The sequence below is a fragment of the Micromys minutus genome (assembly GCF_963924665.1).
Source record: "Micromys minutus genome assembly, chromosome: 16".
Taxonomy (NCBI): domain Eukaryota; kingdom Metazoa; phylum Chordata; class Mammalia; order Rodentia; family Muridae; genus Micromys; species Micromys minutus.
This window is the reverse complement of record NC_137985.1, coordinates 27,520,764-27,544,122: the sequence shown is the minus strand read 5'-3', so window position 1 is coordinate 27,544,122 and position 23,359 is coordinate 27,520,764. Positions and strand designations below refer to the sequence as shown.

The 23,359-nt window shown below is 45.4% G+C and overlaps 1 protein-coding gene across 1 annotated transcript in view; it reads right to left on the bottom strand.

The window, feature by feature from the left end:
• The window catches only part of ETS1 (ETS proto-oncogene 1, transcription factor), a 61,878-nt gene that overhangs the window by 26,762 nt on the left and 11,757 nt on the right, over positions 1-23,359 (bottom strand). Inside the window, exons 2-3 of the mRNA XM_080930323.1 lie at positions 2,349-2,468; positions 679-879 (exon numbers count right to left, since the gene is read on the bottom strand). Of these exons, the coding sequence (XP_080786449.1) occupies positions 679-879; positions 2,349-2,468 (321 nt within the window). The remainder of the gene's footprint in view (positions 1-678; positions 880-2,348; positions 2,469-23,359) is intronic.

Below are 23,359 nucleotides of genomic sequence, written 5' to 3'. Positions count from 1 at the left end.
AATAAGCAAAGAAACACCCAAGTTTGCCACCCGCCGCTGTTGCTATACTCAGCCGGAGCTACGGGACGTGAGTCACTTGATCCATAAAGGTTAGAAGAGGCTAGTAGAGGAGGCTGTGTCATTACAAGGTTGCAACACCACGACCTGACATAACCTTAGCTTTGGCTCCAAATGTAAAAGGTATTCTACACTGCCATAATCCCAAGTCAGTGACTGGCAGAGAAACTTGTCTCGCTAATGAGCTAGGAAAAGCCATATTCTGCTGTTACCAGACAGTATACACCATAGATCGAGGGAGTATCTATTCAAGTTTCTAGAGTAGGTAAAACACCTGTTTTGTTTTGTTTTTTTTTTAATTCAGATTTATTTAAGTCCAGGCACTGTTTATTCAAATAATGCATGGGTCTAAGAAAGTAACATGGATTGTATACAGGATGCTAAAAAAAAGTACAGTCTTGCTAAAATAAAATAAAATATGAACTCCTAAGGCATAGAAGAAAATAAGCCAGCATCTATTGAGCTCTTGCTTTGTGCCTGGCTCTGCACCAAACACATCCCCACAGACTGTTGATGCCATCCATGGCTGAACACCCACAGGCAACAGCAAGAGCACCCCTCCATTTTCTCCTACTCTTAGAAAAACTCCACAGCATCCATCTTCCCTGTTTGCACATTTACCTTTCTGCAGGATCTCTAGATGCTCCCACAGGATATCCCCAACAAAGTCTGGAGCCAGCTCGAGGAAGCATTCTTTACCCAGCGCACACAGTGCTGCCCCATTCATGCAGAACTTCTGGAAGTCCACACCTTTCAGGCTGAACTCGTTCACAGCCCACATCACCCAGTCCCGGACATGGGTTTCTGTCCACTGCCGGGGGTCTAAGAAGAGAGACCAAGGGAGGATACAGTAGGTCAGGCTGGGAAAAGACAGGCAAGGGATGGTACAGGGCTGAGGATGCTGGTTACTCTCACGTCTAGGGAGCAGCATCTTGCCTAGCACCTCTAAGATTCCTCTCCCCACATCTGGACCCCACTTTCCCTATTTTGTCAGATAGGAGGAGCTAAAGTCAGTCAAAAGTAATTCCCTGGGTGTATGTTTGTTTTGTTTTGTTTTTTGACCAGGATTTCCATTCATCTCATCTCTCACCCTTATTCCATTAAAAAAAAAAAATTAAAAGCCCCCAGATAAAAGACTATGCCTTCTTTAATGCAAGGATAGCAATGTAAAGTGTTTTCCACAAATTGCACATGCCTCTGTCTGCTCTCCATTCTGCAATACACTTGAAGTTTTATACTAGAATTTTTTTTTTACCTTAGCCACTTAGCTATTACAATAATCACAGCAATTAGTGATGGTAAATCATTTGCATGTCCTTATTTGTGATCAGAGGCCCAGCTCTGGATAGCAGTGATGACTTATAATCTTCATACATGACCTAAGGTGTGCCTGCCAATGACACCGAAAAGGTCCACATAAATGATGCCTGAACCAAAAGTAACTGCATGAGATCCTGGAACACCCAGGGCTCAGAAGTCAGTTTGCTCTGCCTTCTGGTCCACAAAGGATGGTTAGACTTTGGGTCCATTCAGGTTAGAGTAGAATTGTAAACAGAAGGAAAAAAGGCTGCACAAATGTATTCTAAGAATCTAACAAACACTTCTTCCGTCTGGCCAAGCTGGAAGTCTCTTATTTACAGTTAGACAAGGTGTTATTTATAGACTGCCTTCCTTCAACTTTGTTAACAACAACATCAACACAAAACAAAAAGCAAAATAAAAACAAGACACAGTTTTCCTACTGATGACTGCCCAGGAAAAGTTTCTAGGGAAGGCTGACAATTCATCGTTCACTTCTTTATGATAACTCCAGACTCTTCCCATCCTCTGTAAACCCTTTTAGACATGAACACCCAAAGCACAAAGATACTTTGCTAAAGTATGGAAGAGAACTGAGTTTAAATATAAAGTAACACAGCTCCCTGGTTTCATCCATAGTCGCATATATAAAGTTTTCTAGTTGGAATTATTTGAGGGGTTTACAAAGTAAAGACCTCAGCAGCTGTTAAGATAATTTCAATTGGTCTAGTCTGGGGCTTACCCCAAGAAGCTTTCAAAGATCCAGAGATGCTGGTGTATAGACAGGTCAGGAAACACTGTCCTAAGAACACTGGCAATGACAAGCTGAAAAATCGTGGGGCATCTGTCCCTGTGGCTCACGGATTCCTGCAACTGCCCGTCCCAGCTGACCCCACTGTGACTGATCTTAGCCAGCCCAGCTACAGGAGAGCAGATGAGCTAGCCTTAGCAGTCCATCTTAGTGGTTCTTTTTCCTACTATGAAGAGTATACCTTTGGGGATTCCCAGTCGCTGCTGTTCTTTTGTGAAACCACTGAAAGTGGCTTTCAATGCCTGGGACATCATTTCTTTGCTGCTCGGAGTTAACAGTGGGACATCTGCACATTCCATATCTGTAAGAGAAAACAAAGCAGCGTATGAAAAACAAAACCCACAGAGGTAATTAACCACTCACAAAGAATGAAAGAGTGTGAATGAGCCAGAGAATGCAAACTGAGAAAGAGCTGTGCTCACGACTTCATCAAAGCAGGTAAAACTGAAGGGGTTTTCCACAATACACTAGAACCCTTTGAAAAACACACACACACACACACACACACACACACAAACAAAAAAAAAACAAAAAACAAGCCCGTGTCTTGCTTACAACACTCTGAATGCTGGTGAACAAAAATGCTTATTCTTCCTTCTGATTTCCAAAACCCATACCCCTCCCCCCATTTATCCATCTTATTCATTGAAACCACTTGGGATAGGACATATTCTCAGTTACCTATAAAAAGAACGAACAGTATTATTCATGCAACCAAGAATGACTTAGTGCCTGTAATGTCAAGGGATGGGAACAGAACAGAAATATCGCTGGCCAAGACAGTGGATTCTGAGCCTTGCAGTGGATTCAGACATTAAAAATCTACAGACACAAATGTTCAAACACAATGCCGATGGCGCTTCAAAAGAGATGATGCATGCTAGCCAAGAGTAGAAACTGTTCCATGCACAGGAAAACCTTGCCTCTGTCAGAGGATAGTGAGATTCCATGGGCACTCAGAAATTAAGGAAGAAAACTGCACTCTATCCTAGCTGTTCTCAGAGTGGTGCCCCAAGTACACATGTCAGCTTCACCTGAAAATGATCAGATACAAATGTTCATCTTTCCTGGATGCCTAGTGGATCAGAGTGCATGTGCTTTTCAACAAAAAATTTAGTGGTGAGTCCTGAACTTAAGCAACACAATTTTTGGCAGAGAGTAAATGAAGGTCATGAGATAGGAGGTATGGAGATGAATGGAGAGGTTTTTCAAGTCCTTTGTTATGTTTACACCAAGAGTTTTGTTTGTTTTATCTTTATTTTTATTTTGTTGTTTTTAGGCTATTGTGAATGGAATTATCCCCCTGATCCTCCTTAGTGCCTTTGTCACTGGTACATAAACAGACCGCTGACATTATTTTTTGTGTGTAAGTTAATTTTGTATCCTACCACTCTCCTGGAAACTAGCTGGTTGGGATTTTTCTGTTTGCCTACACTGTCATGTTGCCTGTAATCAGAGGTCCTTCGACTCCTTTTCCTATTTGTATGCCATTTGCTTCCTTCTTATGCTCTATTATGACTGGGAACTAGACTAAATAGTAGTAGAGTCAGTGTTACCATCTTCACTGAATGAGAAAGACCCAGCTGAAAGTGAGCTGAAAGCTCCCCTCCAGCTAGTCTACACAGGCTTAAAGAGCACTGAGCAAACTCCTGGAGAAAAGACAGCAGTGGTCTTAAACAGCTGGGAACCCTACGAACTACAGAAATTCAACCAGCAGACAAGACGTGCCTACTTGTGCAATTCTGGCACTACTGTTGTGAGGTAGCCAACTGTGCTCTGCTTCTGAGACCTACTCCACAGGACAGAAGCCATGCCTGGTACATGAAGCCCTGTCAAAAACTCAGGGGTAACTGAACACTAGTGTTTAGCTAAACCTGGCATAGCATCAAACTGCCTTTTAAATATTTATGTTTATATTCATCAACAAATGCTAATCCCATCCTTAATCATAGAAGCTTCTCCTGCAGTGACGGTGGTAAAGGGGGCTCGCTCGTAGCCACACCAGGTGCTAAGAACACATGACTAATAAGTGCTCAGCCTCTCTAAGGTGCAGCAAACACAGTAGGAGGAAGCAGAAATAACGGGAGACTGCACAGAGAAGTGTTAGAAAAGGCGCAGACAATGTGGTCTCAAAGACACAGCTCTTCAGAAGAATAAGCTTCCCAGCAGCCCAGTGTGGATGAGAGAGGCTTAGGGAGCCATGCCCTTCACCGTGAACTATTTGCCGACAGATTCAGGGAGATGGGGTGCCGTTGTGTTAGCTGAGTACTCAGTGGTGACCCCACCAAGCTCCCATGGATATTACTAAGTCAAAAGTCACACAGATGGCCCTGATTAAACTAACTGAGTCACCAAGTCAAAAACAAAAGCCATGTCTAGGAAAGAAAACGAGGGGGGAATTGACAGGAACAGCAAGAAGATAAGAGGAGGAATAATCAGAATATGCACACACGAACACACACACACACACACACAACACACACACACACACACACACACACACACACGAGGTTTTCATAGAATAAACTGAATTTCTAAGATTACAAAAAAGGGAAACAATAAAACTTTGTGACATGTAAAAGAAAAAAAATAAGATGAACAGCTGCTGAATCCAAGTGACCAGGAGGGTTGCTGTTTGACCTGCGGTTGAAAAGTAAGTGGGAACACTAAATAGGTCGGTCACCTTCTCCCGAGGAAAAGAGAAAGCCGCTCTAGTTTAGCCAGAGGAATGGCCTCACTGCATTGTTCTCCAGGAGACTGCCTTGGCTAGTTTGGAAAGAGTGGATATGGGTGGATATGGGTAGCTGTCGGGGCACTTTTAAGAAAGTGGTGTCATTTGTTCGTCTGAGAGACGGCAGTGGCTTTGATGACAGTGGCAATGCTGATAAGATAGGCAGGCCAGCCTGAAGTGCGCACAGGAAGTTGCAATTTATGATTTACGTGGGTGGGAAAGGACGGTGAGGTATCAAATCCTGAAGACCAGCCAGACCCCACACAGTTATACACTTCTACACGTGCAGGCCTGGTTCCCAATATGGGTGCATCTTCTGAACTCATATGGGGTCAATCTCTCCCCAAAGCTAATTCCACCTAGCTTTTCTGTGACTTTTTGAAGTGACTACCTCCACTGCCCTAAATTTCTAGAAGCCTAAACTGTCAATGTTCCACATGCAGAAATTGGTGTAAGATGACTAAGTTCCAGAAGAGAATACTACATAAGTTCCTCAGCTAGCTTGGCTATTTGGAAGGAAGGAAGGAAGGAAGGAAGGAAGGAAGGAAGGAAGGAAGGAAGGAAGGAAGGAAGGAAGGAAGGAAGGAAGGAAGGAAGAAAAAAAGAAAGGAAAAATCCCTGAACAAAAATAAGGGAAATAATTTAAACTAGTGACCTCAAAGAAAAGGAGCCAATATATTGCCTTTGAATGTCAAAATGAACAGAAGCAACCGTGCCTGATTAAGGACAACTTCTAACCACGCAGCCAGGGAGCAGCCGGTGTCTGGAGCGACCTAAGAAGATGGCTCGCTGTGGTTGTTCTCCCTGTCCCTGCCAATGACAAGAAATCTCAAGTCCCCGAGGGTGTTTGCCCTAGGACATTCCAAACAAGTTGCAATGGAAGAATCATCAGCATGCCCTCCAGGAAGGCTGACGAAATGATGGAAAAGTCCCAGATTTTGGAGTAAAAAATAATAATGATAAAATAAAATAAAAAGTAAGCTTGGGAAAGGGATGGTTGTTGATTACATAACAGCCATCTTTTCAAACAATGGCGTAATCATCACATGGGTCACGCAGAAACACATCCATGTTCTCCACTTGCCTGTAGTTCACCAATCTAAGAGTGGATTTGTGATCTAGAGCATCTCTCCTTCGGAGCATATGTCAGGAAGAAGGAAGCCCTTTGGATAAGCAGGGAGCACGTCTTAGGAGCAGGGAGAACAAACTCCAACATCCCCGGATAATGTGCTCACACACAGCCAGTCAACACATATTTTATGAATTCAGTATTTCTCCATTGAATCAACTCTGTTCCCTTCTCTCCCATCCAATATAAATTCAGGCTTGAACTGCAGGGGTTTTTCCTCTGTGCCTTTGTCCCTCTCCATTAGATTAAAAACTCCATGAAAAGAACATTCCTGATAGTGGAAATTGGCTGGGACCATGTGTGGGAAATGTAGGCCAAACCTAATGGAGGGTCGGTAGGGCTGCTATAAACTGAGCCTGGGATGGAACTGGCCGGGTGACCCCACCTCACCTTCTTCTACAAGTGCAAGCTGGGCAAAGTGAGACCTTGTGAGATAAGAGCCTGGGAAGAAGAACTCCCTGAGGCTGACTCCTTCAACTCTAGAGCTCTCTAGCGTCTTGTCTGGCCAGCAGTGCTAAGCAGATATACTTTTCCATGCAGGTTTCTACTTCCTCTCAGCAAGAATTTCTATTTCTCTCGTGCTTTCTCTCATGGAAGCATCTGGAACTATGTTGACTTGTCCACTTCTATACCACTTCTAAATGCCCAGTGGACTTTTAGCCACCTGGCTATGTCCATATTCCTACGAGCACTGTGTGCTGGGTCTCCTGGGAGCTTGAAGAAAAATTATTCCCACACTTGAGACACTTGGGTTAGGCTGTGAGCTCTAGCAGAGGACACTGTCATTGTCCTTGGAGCCTAAGGGTGCAAAAAAGAAGTCAGGACTTTTCTGAATTGGTAAAGCTAAAGATTTAAACTTTTTAAAATGCCATGCCTTTCTTTTCTTTACATATGAAAACAGATGGCTGGAGTTGTCTTTTCAGTGGAATGGACACTTCATGTAAAAATGATGAAGGGTCATGCTCAAAAGTAGATATTACTTAAAAGTCCAATGCAAAAAGGCCCCTCAACATTATCTGTGATTGCGTGAGTTCTGGTAATTACTCATATCAATGATGACAGTGATGGTGACAGTGATGGTGACAGTTATGGCGATGATATCAGTAAGCAGGTGGAGAACCTGACATGGTCTAGGCAAGCAGACATCATGTTGTTCCTAAATTTACCTAGTTACTTTGTTACTATTTATTTACCTTGTTACTACAATACTTTGCATTATTATAGATAGCTTCTAACCTTAAGAGCAGCAACTGGACATTAATCAGTAGCTCTAGGAACATCAACTAACTAGTATTTCTTAGAAACCTACTGAGATTACCTCTGTGGTAACAATTACAATATCTTGAATTAAAATAACAAGGTGTCTCAAAATACACAGAATCTAACTTAAGATAGAGTATGCCAATCTGCAGACCCTCAACATAGCTCATGGAAATTTGAGTCATATACTAAACTTCTGTCTACTCATTTTTTCTTCAGGGCCCTAGATCTGCAATAACATGTATAGGACTTAACCTAGATATCTAAGAAGACAATGGTACAAAAGCCAATGAGGGGAAAAAAAACAAAAACAAGAAACAAAAACGAAACAAACAACAAAAACCATTCCAAAAGGCACAGTGTGGAAGCCGGCAGACCAGCTCTCCTGGAATTCACAGACTTACTGAGCCAGCGTATTCTGAATGCAGAAAAACACCTGCCTGTGTTTGAGTGTGACCCAACCCCCAACAGCTCCAACCCATTTCAAGAGAAATGTAAAACAAGTGTTTCTATTCTCTTTGTGTGTCAGTCAAAGTTAAGGGCTGTTAGGGTTCCAAGAATACTTCAAAGGTGTCCATGTGTCTTTTCTACCATTCTCTGGAGTTCTCTGAAACAGAATTGCTCATATCAACCTTACAAAGAACTTGACTGCAGCAGCTTTTTGCTCAGGAGGATGTTGAGAACTCAAGGCTTATGAGTTCTTTCTCTTGTTGTTCTCAACAAATGATGTCAAAAAGACCACAGCATCTGGGACCCACTGTATGACAGTGGGGGACAAAGTCAAAGACAAGAAATCCCGGATGAGTACCCCGTATTGTGTGGATGCTACTCTGGGACAAAGTCTGTACTTGACGATACCACCAGTTCTGTGTTGAGTACTGCCATAAAGAGAGCCATAATGTGTGTGGGGGAGGGGGCGCTAACTTACAGTTCACCAAGACGTGGTTCATATACCTTCCCACCATATCTCTGGGAGATTGGAAAGGTGCTTCAGAGTTCCCATTTTATATACAGAGAAAGCAAGACTCCAGAGGTTTAGCATATAGTCCGAGAGTAAGATGGAGTAGCTAGGGTCAGAAGATAGCCTTCCGCTTCTGAAATTCAAGAGTCTTCCTGCTCAGTTCTACTACCAATAGGAACAGGCTGTATAAATATAATTAATATAAGTAAAAATTTCAGAGCTGAAAAAAGACAAGGTTTTTTTTCATGTTCTTGTTTGAAAATTATATAAAACTGAGATATTTAAGCACTTGAAATTATTCCAAGACTGTGCATTTCATTTCCATAACCCCCAGAGATAAGATAGGAAATGGTTCATCACCTACTACATCTCTTTTCCTTTCCTGGGAGTAAGGTAAGGCTTCCTTCCTTCCACACCAACCCAGCACAGAGGTCAAACAACAACCTGGCTCCTCCCCTGTCTGTGCTCACTCCTGAGTCACCCTAATGGGTCACTGTAGATATAATAAGACTAATTAGGTACACAAAGATTTGCTGAGTTTTCTCAGCGTAAACAGAAACCAAGACGAGCCCTTCTGGCTTACAGAGAGATGAAAAGAAATGCCCAACGGCAGAGATCGGCTTCTAAAGACAAGGAAAGAAGGGAATGGGAGACGTGCATGTGGCTGGGCTGCCTTCTCTATCTTCACCTATGGGCTCTGCTATCACATTCTTCATTAGGCAACTCAAGCTAGATAAGTCACCTACCCGATTCATCTGTAAAAAAAACTCTGTTAAGAGGCAGCCACTCTCTCGCTAGGTTTTACAGTTCTCATCTGATAATTTTCACACATAACTGTGTAATGAACTCTTATCTGTCTCCCTCTCTCTCCTTCCTCTCTGTATATCACACACACACACACACACACACACACACTGAGAGAGAGAGAGAGAGAGAAAGTAATCCAAGCAACATGCTATTTCACCTACTAATAGTTGTCTTGAGGAGTTTAGATAAATGTATATTATAGTACGAAAGCTTAAGAGACAGATACCCTGATGCCAAAGAAAATGGGGTTTAAAATGATCTTGCCTGGCATTTCCATCAGGGTCTACATTTTCATTTATTGGCCAACTTGAACAACAAAACTCTGTCAAGGCAACAGCACTGTGATCTTGAAATTGGCCCAGGAGGAGCAGAGAGAAATGACTTTAGATTAAGAGGAGAGAAAGCTAACCTGAGACTTCCGTGCCCTACGTGAGGAAGACTGAAGTCATCCCTCTGCTTCCTAATGGCCCTTGGCCTCGTGAACTTTCACCTGTAACTAAGAGCACACAAGGAACGGCTGCCATTCTGACAAACACCAAAAGGACAGTTTCAAAGCAAGGGCCATGGTCAAATTTCCTAGAACAAACCCCAGTGAGGGAGAACAACACAAGGAGAAAACTGGTTGCAGCTAGAGGAGCTGAAAACAGCTTCTAAAAGCATACCCAACCAAAAACACGACAACCATGCAAAAAGAATGGGAATCTCAGAAACAGTGAGTAACTTCCCTTCTGGACAGAAGGGCAGAACAGAGGTAAGGGAAATAATACCTTCTATTTAGCTCTTAAGCCCACTAAGGGGCTCTAGAACCTGGCAGACAAAACTTCCATCCCAGGGGCAGGTTAAACGCAGACATAGACTGGAGGTGAGAGTTCTTCTGCAGCCCTGGCTCAGGTCACATTAACAAAGTGATGTGACAAAGCAATAACAAGTGATGTGACAAAGCAATACACAGGCATCCACCTGGGGCCATGCGAGGTCCACCCATTCCAATCACGCAGTGCAACATTGTTTCAAACAATGGAACAGCGTGAGACATGGAATGGCCTCTAACCAAGTCGGAAAAACAGGCAGCCTAGTGGGTAGCCTTCTCTATTCAGACCTCCAGCAGGCAGCAGCCAGTAAAATCCAATCCAAAGAAGGTAGAGAGAAGCAGTACAGAAAATCCCCAATTCACCCTCCAGTGACCTGGCTGCCCAAAAAATGTAAACCAGTCTCGGATTACAACATCTCTCTGTGCCAATGCACACAGCCACCAGGGAACACACACAACCGTGCCAGCTCAAAGGTAGATTGCCTCTTCTCAGAGGGAAGCTACCCGAGGACAAAAGAGAGGGTCTTAAAAAAGACAGAGTGTTCCAAGCTGCTCTGTGCATGAGAAAGCAGTGTGCGGGGTCTGCCAGGCACTTAGAACATCTGTAGGAAGTGACCTCAGACTTTCCCCTCCTTCCTTTTGCCCATCCTCTGCTCCATCTCCCCGAAAGTTTTAACACATTATTACCACTGAGGTCCTGAGGATTTGGTGAGTCACCAGGCTCACACATGGTTCCAATGAGCCCTTGACCATTACAAGGTAGGGAAGCAGGCAAAACAAATGAAAGCAGTTGTAATTCGGCAGCGCCAGAGTTCAGACCTGCCAGACAAAAGGGACTGCAGGCAAGTTCCCAAATGTGTTCAGGCACCTGACATGCAAAAGCTATTTTTAATCACTGGATTTATTTCTTTCCGAGCCCCTCCACCATCCTCCACCTCAGCATATGTATAGGAAGGCGCAGCAGGACCCAAATCAATTCCAGGTGTTCAGGGAAACCCAGAAAGGCTCTTCCGTTCCAGGCTGGAAGCCAGAAAGCACAACTGCAGCTCAGTGCTCTTACTCTGTTCCCTTGGACAGTTCAAGTCTCCCACCCAAAACACCAAGGGAGGAAGCGTGTGAGTGAAGATGCCTTGCTTCATTCGTACACATTGAAATGTGTATCTTCTTCAGTAGACCCAGCAAGTGAAGCTCCAAGAGATGGTCTCAAGACAGAGATCCCTTTGTTTTTCTCATTTGTGCAACTCAGGTGCATTTGGGAGGTTGTCTGCTTCCTGACCCTTGATGTCCTGGTAAGCATTGTCAATGAAACCCCATGTATTGTTTCTTGTGGCTCCAATCCGATTAAGTCACCACACCCTACTGAGCATCTAGGATGTCCCACTAGACCCTGGTGTTTTCAAATGCCTGTTCCATAATCTTCATTGCAGAGCACACCCCAGAGGGAAAGCTCGGGAAAATTGCTTTCACCTGAATCTGTCTCTCGATACCCCACTGAAGGAACAGAGCAATTTCTTACTTATTCTGTGTCTTGTAATCCAACCTGCTAGAGAAAAATCATCTTGGTAGCTGTCATCTAAAATATGTTTGCCATGACAACACTTCCCAGCTACACCATACCCTGTAGATCTTTTAGTTTTTAAAGGCTTTCCATGAGTGCCACCTTAGAATCAATACTGCACAAAGAAAAAGTGGAGTTTTGCATTCAAAACTCATTCCTATATAGTAAGACTTTCTTAAACCCAAAATAAACTCTACTAGCCATTTATGGGCCTTTAATGCAGAGATTCTCCCACAGTTTGAAGGAATGTTTGGAAAGGCAAAGGGTATGGTTTAATGGCAGAAGGTATATACATATTTTGGGTTCTAGCCCTACCACCCTGTGGCAGAGTTCTGCACAATGACCACCTGGATAAAACATAGAAGTCTTAAAGGACCACTTTCAGCTAATTTACAGGGTGTTTTACATACTTCAGAGCATTTCCAACCAACATGACTATCTTTAGCTCTTAACACACAACACTGCCTGCATGTGTCCAAGACATCCTAGGTCAGTGTGGCCCCTTTGTCCTGACTCACACAGTAGCGGGCACTGGTCTCCATAGAAGCTGTAAATAGAAAAACCCAGATGTGTGCATAGCCATATTATACACTGCTGGCTCTTTCTCTGCCACATGCTTTCTGACTGTGCAGGGCTAGGACTGGAACCTAGGCATTGCACAAGCCAGGTTCTACTACCAAGGCCCAGTCCCGCCCGTATACCCCTGGCATTACTGATCTAACCTGCAACTAAAACAAACATTCATGATGTGGTGGTAAGGCTCTTAGTAACAGCGTGATAGAATAATCCCAACCCTAATGATGGAAACTGTCTGACCCTCTACATCTTGTTATCCCAGCAAAAGATATGTCTTCCGGTTTATTGCTTATGGCTTCCTGATGTACCTTTACAGCCCAGGAGGGTTATTAAAATAATCAGCTTATATTAATTTCACTGGCTTCCCACCTATAATTACCACCACTGCTTGTTAAGCAGAGTTTTACGTTTTATAAAGTATTTTCTCAAATGTTTTAGTATTATTTCCTCCCCTCTTCAGGTGAGGAGACAGAGCCCCACAAAGGCTACCTGGGCTATTTCACCACCTTGCTGACAGGAAAGTGAGGTAACCAAACACCCAAGTCCAGATATTTAGACACAAAGGGTGGATATTCCCTCTCTGGGTCTGTCTGTAAAATTGTAAGCATGAGAGGCAGAAAAGGCAGGCTGGCCACAAGAGTGTAGGATTTTTCTTTTCAATTGTAGAAGAGTTCTTTCTGGAGAAAGGTAGAGCTCAGTCTCAGAGATAGCACATGGCAGCTGCAGCATGTGGGATTCCAGGGGCTCCTGTGTCACCGCACGGCCCTCCCCAAAGTGGCCTGTTCCCACTATTGGCTCAGAGCCCACAACAAGCATGAAGAAGGAGGTGCTGAGGATTCTCCCCCCCCCCCCCCCCCCAGGAAAGTAAACCCAGGAGAGGTAAAAGATGAAACATTTTCTCCATGGGCAAAGGAAAAATCTGGGCAAACAAATGGAGCAAAGCCGGTTTATTTAGGCTGGAAGAGGTAAAGTTTTTCTGCACTTTTGAACTGTTTTCTCAAGGCCTGCCTCTCCCTCCCACGCAGGAAACAAACACAGAGCCAGGCCTCTTCCAGTGAGAGTTCGGTGGCTCAAAGCTAGCTGAGGAAGATGGTCTGAGAGCCGAGTTGGGACCTGTCTGGGAAGAGACAGCAGGAGAGGAGAGAAGACACCAGGAGGACAGGGCCAGAACAGAGGCAGGAGGCCTAGTGGAAGGGGCTGAGGAGATGCAGCGACTTACTCCCAATTCAGAAAGGAATCTTTCCCATGAACTTTAAAAGGAAATTCTCTCCCCGTTTTCTTATTTATTTAAAACTATTATAAATACATTTAACCCCCCTCCCCTCAAAAAGCACAATTTTCCAGTGTGTCTGTGTTGGGGGGAGGGGGTCTTCTTTGAGATGAAAGCCAGTCTTCAAAATCCCTCAGAGGAAGCTGAAACCCTGCGTGTCTTGGTGCTACAGAAAGAAAAACAAAGCAGACATTCTTCCTGTATTCTGAGGCTTTCTTTTATGCAGATGTGTTTTTCTTTTAATAAATAAATCTGGGCAGGAAGGAAGATGCATATTCACACACATGCACAGAGCACAACCGCCTGTATCCAAACCAGAAAAAAAATCGTTGACACCAAATGAGTAAGCCCACTTTCCCAGTAGAGGACAGGGAGGCACGCAACATGGCGCCACGTGCGACACACCATCCACGTACTGGGTCCTGAGCGTCTCAGACTGACAAAGGGGTGATGAGCCAAGGAGAGGAAGAACCCAGGCGAATGTCGTCATTTTTTCTCTAAACTGGCTTAAGACGCCCAGCTGTGCCCTACTTTGTGAGCTTTTTGATTCATTCGTAAGCCATGACGCCTATGGGAAGAACTATCTATTGCATTCTGTCAAAAGATGGCTGCTTAGGGAGTTGTGTCCTTCAGACCTGGCTCTGTCGGTCAAAGCCCTGCAGTACAGATCCTTCACCTAGGCGTTTTTCAGTTTTTTTCCTCCCTGATTGATAACCCCTCTGTCCAGTTCCTAAAACTCCCCGCTTAATGCCATCACTCACAGAGGCCACTTGTTCCACCTAGAAGCAGCTTTCCATGTCTGTGCCCCTTAGGGGAGCATCAGGACCCTTCACAGAGAACGTCCAAGGAATGGGGTAAACTGAGACCGATAAGATAGCTGCTTAAAAGCAAGAATGTGGCAACTACTCAGCAAAAGGTGAAATCTCCTGCCAGCCCTTCTCAAGACAAACTCATACGGAGCCGGTCCCACACCTCCAGCCTGGCCTTTACTGATTTATCTATAACAAATGTACTGTTCTGAACCATAATTCCCCATGTAAAAACCTATTTTTTTAATCCATCCTATTGGCTATCCATCTTAACCTTCGCACCATCTGCAACTTACTAGAACATTTTCTGCATCTTTCTCTATTCTAAGCCCCTTATTGTTAAAAAAAAAAAAAAAAAAAAAAAAAAAAAAAAACACTGAAGAGGCAATGGCCAAGTACTTAGCCCCATAACGTAACACCGCAGATCATGCATTACTCTGACACAGGTACATTAATCATGCCCCTGTGGGGACAGTTGTTCAACTCCTTACAAATCCTCCTGCTTCTACTATCAACACATCCACATATCTTTGTCTGGACCACAAATATATCAAGGAGAGACTCAGACAAAAGCATTGCTGGCATCAGCTTAGAATTCGGCTGATCTCCACTGTAGGATGATTCTCTCCTCTGGTCTCCCCAAGCACCAGACAAATGCAAATGGAAATAGGCAGGCTAAAATTCAGATTTCTGAACAGTGAGAGCGAGTTGGGGGCAGGCGCAGTGAGGGGTGGGGGTAGGCTTCAGTACCAGAAACAATGGGCAGCCGGAGAACAATGGTTACAGACAAAGTCTTGGTCTATTTATAGCTGCCCCTGTGAGTCCCAGACAGGAGGAACTGGAAGTCTGCCCCGTATGCATAGCTCCAACTGGACCAGAGCTGGGAGGAAGATGAGGTCACCCCAAAGGCTGCCTGCTGAGGAATGAGCTGTTCCTTCTCAGTCTAATAAGTCTCTTTAGCCAAGTGTGGAACTTGCTTGCCCTCCACAGTCCCCTCTGAGATGGGTAGAGCTGAGAGGTAATTAATGCCAAGGATGCATCAACCAAACAACAGAAATCAATGCTATGGCTCCTAAGATAACAGTCTTATCAGGTCTGTTCATTACACGTGATTAGTGACACGACCCCAGAGCTCTTCTATGGTTCCGTTCCCTAGCTCACTCCTAGCTGGGGGTGTATCTCAAGTCGCAAACCCTTGTCCAGCATGCATCTATCTGGGTTCAATCCAGCACCGTTGTCAAGGAGGAAAGAGAAGCCACGAGCTGAAATGCATGGGCACAAAGGACGACTGTCCTTCCCTTTTATTGCCTTGTCTTCCCTTTGGAATTTCATCTTTTCTCCTAACACAGCTTCATCCTGTGATAATCATTGCTTTCCTTACTTATATTCTCATTTTTCCCACAGGCTTACAAAGATGGAAGCCAGTGGTCAGATTAGTCTGTGATAGACCACAACGCGCTACAGGCTGGAGCCAGAAGAAAGCCATAGGAAAAGAGACCTAGCAGTGAATCCCTGTAGGCTGTCACCTTGCTCACTGTCCACCTCATACATGTGCCACCTGTTATCTTTGAGGACAGCCAGGCAACCAAGTCAGCAACGTCATCAGCTGGATTCAGCTCTACAATGCCTAAGCACAACCCAGATTCTTCCCCCAAAAAACGACATTTGAGACTCAGTACAAAGATCCCTGCGGGGAAATGTCAGCTTTCTGCCCCTGCCTCTGTATCTCCACTAGTGGCTTCCTTCCCTGCTCCTGGAAAACCAACACCTAAATAAGCAGAAAGAAGGTAAGTGTCTTGTTTCTCATTTAAATAGCTCAGACTATGGGAGAGACATACTCCCTCCCATGTTGAGAAAGAAGTGGTGGCAAGCACTTAAGTGTTTGATCACTTTAGAGCTCAGGCAGGGCATGGCAGGGCCCCGCAGACCCAGTGAACAGTGCCAGGTTACACTGTGTTCCTTCCCCAGCCTCATTCATTTACAAACGCATGAGCTAAGATGCTTGCTTGCTCCCAATTCAGAGCACCAGAAGGCATACTAATAAATCCGAACTACCAAGATAACAGATATCATGTGCCAGGCCACACTGGCAAGCGCTGAAGTCACGCAGTACAGAGGGTGAAGACAAAATCCCAGTGGAAGACCACCTTAAAATACATCAGACAACGGATGTTGGAGTGGGAGCGGAACACCTGATCTGATCCAGTCTTTCATTCAAACCCTGCTTCTTTCATTTCTCTCCGCCCATTTTCCCTACAGGCAAAATATCCCCTTCTTTCCAAAGGCTCTGCTGACTCATCCCAGGGTAATTCAAGAGAGCCACATGGGAGCCACATGATGGGAGTGGAGAGAAGGCAAGACTACGAACATCCATAGCGTTCATACCCAGGACAACGCTGACATCAGAGACGTGAAACCCCCCCCCCCCCCCCCCCCGTGGCTTGTTTGGCAACCACAGGACACAACCCTCCTCTCTCTGCCTATCGGCCTTCAATAGTCCCTGCACAGCAGCAAACAGTGGCCTTGCCTCAAACTGGAACAGCTGGAGTTTATAGCCTTAGACTATACATTCAACAAGTCACAGACTAAGGAAAGACCCTACTCAGTCCTTTAAATCTCAACACGTATCTCGAACCCTAGGACCTCAAGTATTTAAGTAATAATTAAGAGTGGGTCCCTGCTAACGTCTCCTGGGTTGCTAAGGAGTTACTTAAGACCCAGAGAGATAAACTTGGAAGAGTGTGTGATTACTCTCCCGACACCATTAGGTTCTCTGCTAACCCTGTCATCTGCCCTTCTCCACAGTTGGTGCAGAGCTACCTAATCTAGAACGAGGCCCCCTGTATCTCTTCAGCTTTGGCTGAAGAATAGTAAACCATCACTCCGTGCATTTTGCCCGAGTCTTTATTTATCCCTCCCTTGCCTTCTTCCTCTATACACCCTTACTCTGGCCATGGGAAGCCTCATCTGCAGCCAAGAAGCGGAAAAGAATTTACAGAATCTGCTATAAAACCTTAACAACTCCTTGGAGGGAGGCTCTCCTGCCTGGCAACCGGACTTAATTATAAGATGAATGAAAGGGAAGCTGCCAGTGAAGGAGGAGTCTCACAGCTCTGTCACTGGCCTGCAAGAGTCAGAAGAGCCTTTAGATGTCATCTACTTCCAACTTTACTTTCCCTAATGGGGAAAGAAATCCCAGGAGGTGATCCACCATTCCCTTTCTAATTCAGGACCCTTGGACCCCTGTCCTGGATTCCCCATCTGTACCACCACCATTTGCACACTACCATGAACTGGGAGGAAGAGGGTCCCTTCCATGTCTTTACTGCCACCAAGCCCTGAAGTATCATTCTGGATCAACATTCCTCCCCAAGCTCTTCAGAAACCCCAGGAGACAACCAACCATAAAAGCCAACACATCCGCAAATGGCACAATATACTATGGCCCCCTCTACCACCTGTTCCCATTGTAGTTTACAAGGGCTGAGTGACAACCACCAAAGTGTAGACGTCCCCCTCACGCACAAGAGAGAGGTTCCTGTTGTGTGTCAGTGATCATTAAACAAGAAGTATTTGGTGGCAGGACACTGGAATGTACACCAGCTCTGAGAACAGAGGGTGCCATTCTTATCAAACCAGGGGCAGAGAAGACCTCAGTTAATGTCTGATCTACAGATCTGTATCTAACACCCACTGAGAGGAGAAGCAAGAGTCACTGTGCCATTTGAAGCCTCTCCAACACTACTACCATTTCATTTCTGTGGTGCCCGAACAGAATGACCAAGATACAATAAACATCACAGAGACACACTATTCAGGCCATAAAGTCCGAGTGCAAGCCCGTGAAGCACGCCTCTATCTAATGATGAAGTTGTCTGTTTCAGCCCAAGGGGCCTGAAGTCTTGGAGCAATTCAAGTACCTCTCGTTCTAAAAACAAACACATTTGGAGTGCTGAATCTACAGCTTTAAGGATTCCTATATCTCTCCTAGTTGACACCTTTTAGCCACACAGGTTTCTTCCTTCTGGGTCTCTTATAAGAGCCCCATGCACCCAGACTGACAACCACACTGCTGCTTCAAAGTCTTGTCTACACAGGCCCAGAGCAGAGAGCTCTGGGCGCCTTTAACAACAAACCCAAGAGGCTAACCCAGTCGCCAGGCAGACCCAATCTTCAGATCGATGGGCTAGACAGACCAATAGTTGGAGAGCAGAGAGAAAGTGATCAATGCTAAGGGGGCAGCAGCTGAATCCGCTCTCTCCATCTGCCTGGGTCAGTTGGGAAAGAGAGGCCCGGATGCACAGCCTTCATCCGATGTTAATAACTGGCTCTGCCTCATCAGGAAGCCATTAGGAAATTGCAGCCACCACAGCCCAAGCTCCCTGGGCAGAGTGTCTGCATGCAGCTGGCGAAAGCGCTCATTACGTCCACCCAGCATTACCGGGGTTACTCCATTGAGAAGCTTAAGCAAGCCAGCCTGCAGAGTAGAACAGAGAGCTTAAGTGCTGGGCCTAGGTGAGTAGAAAGTAGGTCCCTAGAGATCGGAAGATGGAGAACTCAAGGCAGATGTGTACTTTGAACACTCCTTAGGAACTTGGTCCTTACCGGACAACATGCCCTCAATGAGCATCAATTATAGGCTGTGGGTGTACACAGAGCTTCTTTGGGGGACATTGATAACATTTTGAAAGGAGGTACTTGTGATGATTACACAACTCTGTGAATGTATTAAAAAGCCACTGAACTTCTATTATATGAACTCATCTTAAGAGATAAGCCAGCTACTAACACACAGAGCAAAGGGAATACTTTGGGGACTGACAGCCATAGACCCTCCATTTGGTGGGGGGGTCCCCTTCTAGTGGGACGAACCTATGCTGTTAAACATACAAAAAAGCAATACATGCTCCCAAGTCCAGAGTGGCCAAGACTTTGCAGTGAGACCAATGTGGCTGAATTCCAGAATCTTCGGGGAGGGGAATAGGAAGGAGTCTGCAGATGTCCTGGGATGGGAGGGGAACCAAGGTGACAAATATGAAACCAATTACTGAGAAGGGAAGACAGAGAGAGGCTGGGGCCTCCAACACCCACCTCCGACACACGGAAATGCTTCAGATGGCAGCTGAACTGTGTGTGCCTCCCTGAGACACGGTGGGAGAAGCTGAGCAAGGTCCACGTCCAGAACAGACACCTGGTGTCCGTGACTTCTGGGAACAGTAAGATAGAGGCCCCAGATCTCTCTAATGTCCTAGCCCCCTAGCCACACCCAGAAGAGGCTTCCCGGGCCCTCCCTTAAAGACCCTCAGAAGGAAGTGGACCTTTCACTCTGGACCCTGCCCATTGGCTGTTTCTCTCCCAACCCCTAGGAGGTTATGGAAGAGGGATAGATACAACAGGATCTCAGGAAGACAGACTTGAGCCGAACACAGCATCACAGACTGGGAACTGAGGCAGGCAGATCACAACACACTGATGACAAGATCATTTGGGGAAGTTTTCAAGAGGAATAATGAGTTCTGTCCCCTGCAATGTCCCAACCCAACACTGATGGATTCCCTACCCCTTACTGGGATGGCACAGGGCCCCCAGTCCTGATAAGTGAATAAAGCAGGGCAGAGAGGTGGGAGAAGAAAGAGGAATGGACATCTGATGGACAGGAATCAAGAGGGTAAGGAAGGACTCTGGCTCAGGGAACATTCAAGATGAAATTCAGAGGAGAGAGGACAGAGAGACCGGGCTTTAAGAAATAATTCTCTGAGCCCTACACACCCTCCAGTTGGGATAGAGCCCTGCCTTGGCAGCAGGCTCATTGCTGCCTTATAATCTACTGAATTAGTCACTGGATTAGTAAGCACATTTACACACACTGGTGCAGAGCTGTTTAAAGACACACAATCCCTTTTTCTAGGTGCTAGATTCTGGTTGTAAATCATCTGCTGCAATTAACTGGTGAAGCCCAGAGGTGTGTGGGTTCTAGGGAAAAATCTGGATGCGCCCAGGACTGTCCAACAGGCACCTGTTTGGGAACAGGAGAAAGAACCCTGGGGAAGGATAACAGGCTGCTTCTGTGTCCAGTGGGTTGTCTGCCTACAGCGTCACTCTCACACCTATGGTGAGGGGTGATGCCTGGCTCAGCAAGTGACCAGAACAATTACTCCTGGACTCACAGAGGGTTCTAGTAGTTTTCCTTCTTAAGCCACATGGCATAGGTCACCTCCCCACAAGTGAAGAGTTCCAGAGCTAAATGTGTGTCTCTCAGCAACCGAGATCACCTGAGTTTTGATGAGGCGGGCTGAGAAGCCTCCTCGTTGCAGTTGGAAAGACTGGTCTGAAAATAAGGCTCTGGAGTTAGAAATGCTGCCAAAGCCTGAACTCAGATAAGGTAAGTGTCTGAGAAGGAGGGACTGGAAAACAATGTAGCCAGCCACAGGGCCGTTCTAGAACACTTGGTTAAAGGGGTGTCAAGTGGAAAATTTTCTGTAACCAGGTTAACAGCAACCACAGTTTTAACAACCGCTGAAGTAGAAACAGTGTCAGCAGCAAATAAGACTGGTACAGAATTTGGTGGGCGGAGACAATGGTGACACCATTTCCTGAGACCCTGTGGTGCGGTCTGAAGAGGGAAAAAAAAGTATTTTAGAGGAATTATCTCTAATCCTTGCCATAGCCCTGGGCGTGCTTTCTTATTATCTTCGTGTTAGGATCAGGAAAGTGGGGCTAGGGGAAGCTAAATCATCTGCCTTAGGATGAACGAGTGAGCCACAATGCATTCAGGGCTACCTCACCTGCCTTTACTGAGGACTGTGCTTCACCCAGATCGCTTGCTACTGAAAATCCTAAACATGAACCTTTCTTTTTGATTAGTTCTCATCTGCCAAATGAGAAAGGAGAATGGCTATGTAACGTAAGATCATGATAAGCAACCAATGGCACAACTTAATCCACCCGACACACTTAAGACCCCGGCACTAATGACTAAATGAGATGAATCACATTTAGACTCTGTTGGAACAGGAATTGGGGGGTGGGGGGAGGGGTAGCCCCACAGCTACCGTGAGTAGCCTGTGTAGGAGGAGAGGAGTGTGCATCCTACACCAGCCTTTGCTAATCCACACACTACTTCCCTAGGACTGGGCTGAGTCGGAAACACATGGGAAATATTCTTTTCCTACGAAGCAAGGACAGCCTTGCTTCCGCTTTGCTCATGGCTTACTCACTGTGAGGCATGCCAGCAAGCACCAACTGCTGACCAGAGCACCCCTGAAGCCACAGCAACTCACCGGGGCCCAGTGTCACTGGTAATCCGCTGCTGTTTTGTTCAACAAGCACCCAAAGTTCTACGGAGGCCCTGAATTGTCTAATTTATTTTATCGGGCCAGCCAATGCAGAAGATTCTGGTTAAGGGCAGAGCCCTCACCAGGATCCCCTTAAGAAAGTATCATTTTTAAAGAGAGAGGGAGGATTCCAGCTCTGGCTCCTCCCACTCCCCCTCCTGCTGGAGGAGGTTAACTGCCGGTCCAGCGTGTAGATGTTGATTCATTCCGTGTGTGTTTATTTTTCTACAAACATTCCTGCTGCATCAAGTGGTCTCAAGGTCTAAACTTCTGTCCCCTCCCTGGAAAATTCTCAGGCACAGTTGAGCTCTCACTTCATTCCTCGGTTTCCTGGTCGACAACAAGGGGGGTGGGGGTAGGGGTAGGGGGGCAAAGCACCAATTCTGCATGCAAGTTTAGTAAGTGCGTTTTCATTTATCCATCTTGAACTTAAAAAACAAAAACATGCTAGGAATCACCCAAGCCCATCTCATGGCACAGACTTATAGACAACTGAATGTTTTTCCCCCAATACTGATATTAATGAAGATCTTATAAAAAAAAACAATGCAGAAAAAAGATAGCATCCCAGGAATCGAGGAATCAAGGTTTCTCTCCAAATGGGTGTTCTATATAGGCTGGGCTTTGTGATAAATGTCCAAACAAAAATCTGGGACTTTGAGCCTCTCTGGCCCTAAACAAATGATTTGAAATTTTCTGAGATTCTGTTTCTTATAAGGAAAAATATAGGGATGAAACATTAACTTGGCAGAGGGTAGTTCACCAGTCACGGATGTGAGTGCTTCTGAAAAGGTCCTTGTGAAGTGCCTGGCACATACCTGGTTCTCTACAAACATTACTCACTTCTCTCGTTCCTTATGCTGCAGATACAGCTGTGGTCTAGGAAACACAAGGAACACCCAACCATTTTGCAGAGTGTTTTATTTCTATCAGGGGACAAGGGGCAGAGGGTGTATGGTGGAACTCTTGATCTATATGCAATCAAGGACACGCTTCCTACACATCTATATGTGACTCACCTTGGAGAGGTCATGCTGTTCAGCCTCTGTATCAGATCCCACTCATTAAACAACTCTCCCTGCATCGCAGTGACTTGACTCAGGCACTTTGTAAACATGAACTCATTAACTGCCCTACTCTCTCTCCAAAAGAATGACAGCTAACTAGGAGCAGCATCCTTCAAGAAGAATACAGAGATGATGAAGAGGTTAACAAGTACCCAGAGGCCTGGAGTCAAAACAGCATCCTGAATCTCACATCGGGCCTCAGAAGGACACAAGATGACAACCTCCTCCAGCCAGCTCAGTGCACAGCAAAGCAACTGTTTAAGCCAGGCAAGATAAGATCAAGGACTGGCCCTTTAGGCCTGCTGTGAACTACTTCTAAGTGGGAGGTTATAATCAGATACTGACCCTGGTTTGAAGAGAGTCACCCTCTGGATGCATTAAGATTTACTTTGTATGTGTCCCAAAATTTTCCTGACAAGAATTGAGAGCCCGGACTGAAAGATGCCAAGCTTAAAACTCTTCTGTTTTTGCTGTAGACTGTTGTGCCACCCCCTCCTTCCCAGCCTCTCCTTCCCCTCCTTAGTCATCCAGGGAAACCCAGGGTAAGTAAAGTTGGTCACTTAGGATTTACATGCATTTGCACGAAAGCAGCAGCAAACCCAGGGGAATGCTCAGGCCAACAGTCTGTCACTTAGCTTGCTTTCAGTAAGGTCAAACCAAGGAGGGGAAGCAAGGGTGCTGATGTTTTTTTAGGAAGAATAATTAGGAATCTGGTCCAATATAACTAGTTTTGAGTGAAACACACACACACACAAACACCTAGACCTGGTACCACAGCTTAAGTGGTATGTCTGCTTTAAGTGGAAAGAATACACCACTCAACTAGGATGTTATTAATTCTTGTATGCCTCTCGGGCACAGTTCTTTTATGTAACATGT